At 30.4% G+C, this 3,169-nt stretch overlaps 1 protein-coding gene across 2 annotated transcripts in view; it reads right to left on the reverse strand.

Annotated features, from left to right (window-relative positions):
- Nucleotides 1-109: 109 nt before the first annotated feature.
- The window catches only part of LOC108757244 (metastasis-associated protein MTA3), a 15,644-nt gene continuing 12,584 nt past the window's right edge, over nt 110-3,169 (reverse strand). For both annotated transcript variants that reach the window (XM_018501700.1, XM_018501699.1), the window contains 3 exons: nt 1,749-1,895; nt 1,060-1,315; nt 110-691 (listed from right to left, as the gene is read on the reverse strand). In XM_018501700.1, coding sequence (XP_018357202.1) covers nt 553-691; nt 1,060-1,315; nt 1,749-1,895 — 542 coding nt within the window. In that variant the 3' untranslated portion in view covers nt 110-552. The remainder of the gene's footprint in view (nt 692-1,059; nt 1,316-1,748; nt 1,896-3,169) is intronic.

A 3,169-nucleotide genomic window follows, 5' to 3' on the forward strand; every position in this document is an offset into this window, starting at 1 on the left:
TTGTGTGTGCGCGCGCGCGTGTATGTGTGTGGGTATGTGCATGCGTGTGTGCAATATATATATATATATGTCGTGTTAAATGAGCTGAGTGTGTATGTGTACATGGCTACGTGTAGTATAATATATGTACATTCAATTAATAATTATTATTAATAACAACAATAATTAATACGAATAGAAAATCATGTTTCACGTTGTATGACTTAGTTCGCTGAACATTAATTCTTCAGTAAATAGTAAAGTCGTTCAACGATATTCTCGATTGTTCAACATGCATGTTCGTCGGTCAAGCAAGGCCTTTTTTTATTACCACGACTTGATCAGCTTCCATGAGAAGAAGAAATTTTATCATAGAAGACCTTTTAGGATCCTTCGATTTTTAAGTTAGTGATTGTTGTTTGATCCATCAGAGCTGCTGATGACAATACACGAAACTGTGACTTTTTCACTAAATGTAGTTTCACTTGTTAAAAATTACGTTAACAGAGTCACGCCTCGCAATTAGCAAACCGACATACAATATCGTTTGCTTGTATTCATCTTTATGCGAATTCAATCCAAGATGACAACCATTTCGTCTTGGCGACCTGCTCTTTGGAGGTGAAGCGGATTCATGGGGAGCGACATTCTGCGCCATGGTTTGCGCGCTGCTCTTCGTAGCTCCACTGAAGACAGAGTTCTTCTAGCTCTTCTGCAATTTAATAAATCGAAAGAATTAGTACAAATATCAAACGTATATGTTACATTATAATCGCAATTACTAGAATATTACGATAAAGATAAAAAAAAATTCTTATACCAAAATTTATAAATATTAAGAAACATAAAAATCGAATTAAAGAATCGAAATAAAGAACGGAGAATAAGCCAATCTCAAATAACATATCCGTTCCTTTTTGTATATAATTTTATTTCTTTAAAATCTTTTTCAATAATTGATAAATTTATAATCAGACAGAGACTAAAGACTTCCTTCTTCACACTTACACACTGCTTTACATGAATTTTTTTCGAAATTGGTTTATGTTTATTTTCGATCCATCTGATTTTTATACTAACTTGATCTGTTCGGTGGCACGGAAGTAAACGTCATCGGGTGCGTCCATCCACGACATGACTTGCTTACGTGCGTTACTTCTGGACAGCGGCGGACCATGAGGCAGTGGATGAGAGGCCCTGCCGTTAAGAGGCGGCGCGAGAGGAAGAACTGCGGGAGTGGGATGTTCCAGCGTATGCTTCGGATGCAGTTGCTGCGGATGATGAGCTCTTTTCGCAGGCGGTGCACCAGAAGGAAGCCCTGCGTTCAGAGCGATACCTAAAAATGAATAAACAAAGACTCGTGACAATTTTAAAATTTTATCCTTGAGCATAATCATATTTTTTTTTACAACGTATTAACGATCAGCTTGATATCACGATATCGTTTGATCTTAATATCCCTTGATATCAAAAATATGATTTCCTATTTAACATACGCTAGTGCACACACAATTACAAAAATCCTATTTATCAATTAATAATCGTTACTGGTTTACAATCCTTTCCACTAATAATTCTACGTAAAGAGAGAGATATATAAGTCATTTTATTACTCACAAGTCTTTTTATTACTTATAACAATTTAATAAAATATTTTATAAATATAAAAAAACATTTTGTCTATAGTATTTATATTTGCTATTCGATAATTGATTCTTATTATTGTTAATCACCAATAAAATAGTGCGAATTAAAATAATGAAACTTACCATCTGAACCGTTAATTTCGTCGAACGATCTTGGACGTTTCAAGATATTCTGTTGGGTCGACATAACAGGCTGGGGCTGGGGTGGCGTCAATGTGAGCCTGTCCACTTCAGGTTTATTTGGTACCCTCTCGTACAAAAGACTGCCGTCTACAACATTATATTTTATGTTACCAAATAATAATGTGTATCACACACACATGTACATGTATATGAAGATAATTAACTGAATTGTTTGTATCTCTATCAGTGATGCAAATACTTTTTTAGTGTAGAATTTCTTTCCACATTCTAAATAAAATTATTTCACAATACGAGAGATAAAAATATTTATATGTATATGTTTCCGTTGTATATGTATCACGTTATATAATATCGTACCTTAATATTTTTATGAACAGAATAATGAGATAAATAAATTGATGGAAAAAAAACACATAATTACTTATTTAAAAAATTATCCATTTTGCATACTTATTTTTTTTTTAATTATGTGTTTTCTTCAGGATTAGTATTATTTTACCCACCCCAAAAAAACCCAGGGGATTTTTTGGGTTTTACCCATTTTAAAAAAACCAGAAATTTATGGATTTTTTGGGGTTTTATTGGAATTTTGTATAAGAAAAATAAATTTTTTAATCGGTAACACATAAAAGAAACGTATTTATAAATATTTAATGAATATAGGTATATTAAACTAACTAGACTGATACAATGTTAACATATTATTTTAATATATACAGGGTGTACAAGTCCCGGACCCCTTAAATTTAAATATCTTAAAAAGTATATATTTAAAAAAAAATTGTTTCAGAAAAAAGGTGTAAGATTTAAAAAGTTCTACTAATCCGTCTGACCTTGGCGAAATTAAAAATTTTGTTAAACAAAAATTTGTTTAAGCGTTAATTTTAAGTATTAAATTATCCAAATAATATTAATATAGTTTTTAATACGTAGTATCATTATTTATTTTTTTATCTTTACTATAGAAACCTTAGTCTAAAAATTTAGAATCTCGCACGGAATGTTAAAAATCCGGGTATAACTCCTAGCCGAGATAATATTTTTCACAATAAATAGATTTATTTATTAATTTCAAGCATATTAAGAGCTTATATAGATGCCTATTGAGCATTAAAATTCAATTGTGATATTTATTTCGGTAGTTAAGCTTTTAAGTCCGATAACATTTCGGCGTGCAGTTTAAATGACTACGAGTATGATATATATGCATGTACATATGTATTGGATAATATATCTAAATTCATATTGAATTATTTAAGCATTAAAAAATCCAGTTTCAATTATTATGGACATTTCTTATTTTCTATTTGTTGAGTTTTCATTATATAGAAATGTTTTATTTTATATTTAAAAAATTTATCACTATTTTATGAACATTTTACAAAATTTATTTATAATTA

The sequence above is a fragment of the Trachymyrmex septentrionalis genome, unplaced genomic scaffold (genome assembly GCF_001594115.1).
Source record: "Trachymyrmex septentrionalis isolate Tsep2-gDNA-1 unplaced genomic scaffold, Tsep1.0 scaffold134, whole genome shotgun sequence".
Classification (NCBI taxonomy): Eukaryota; Metazoa; Arthropoda; class Insecta; order Hymenoptera; family Formicidae; genus Trachymyrmex; species Trachymyrmex septentrionalis.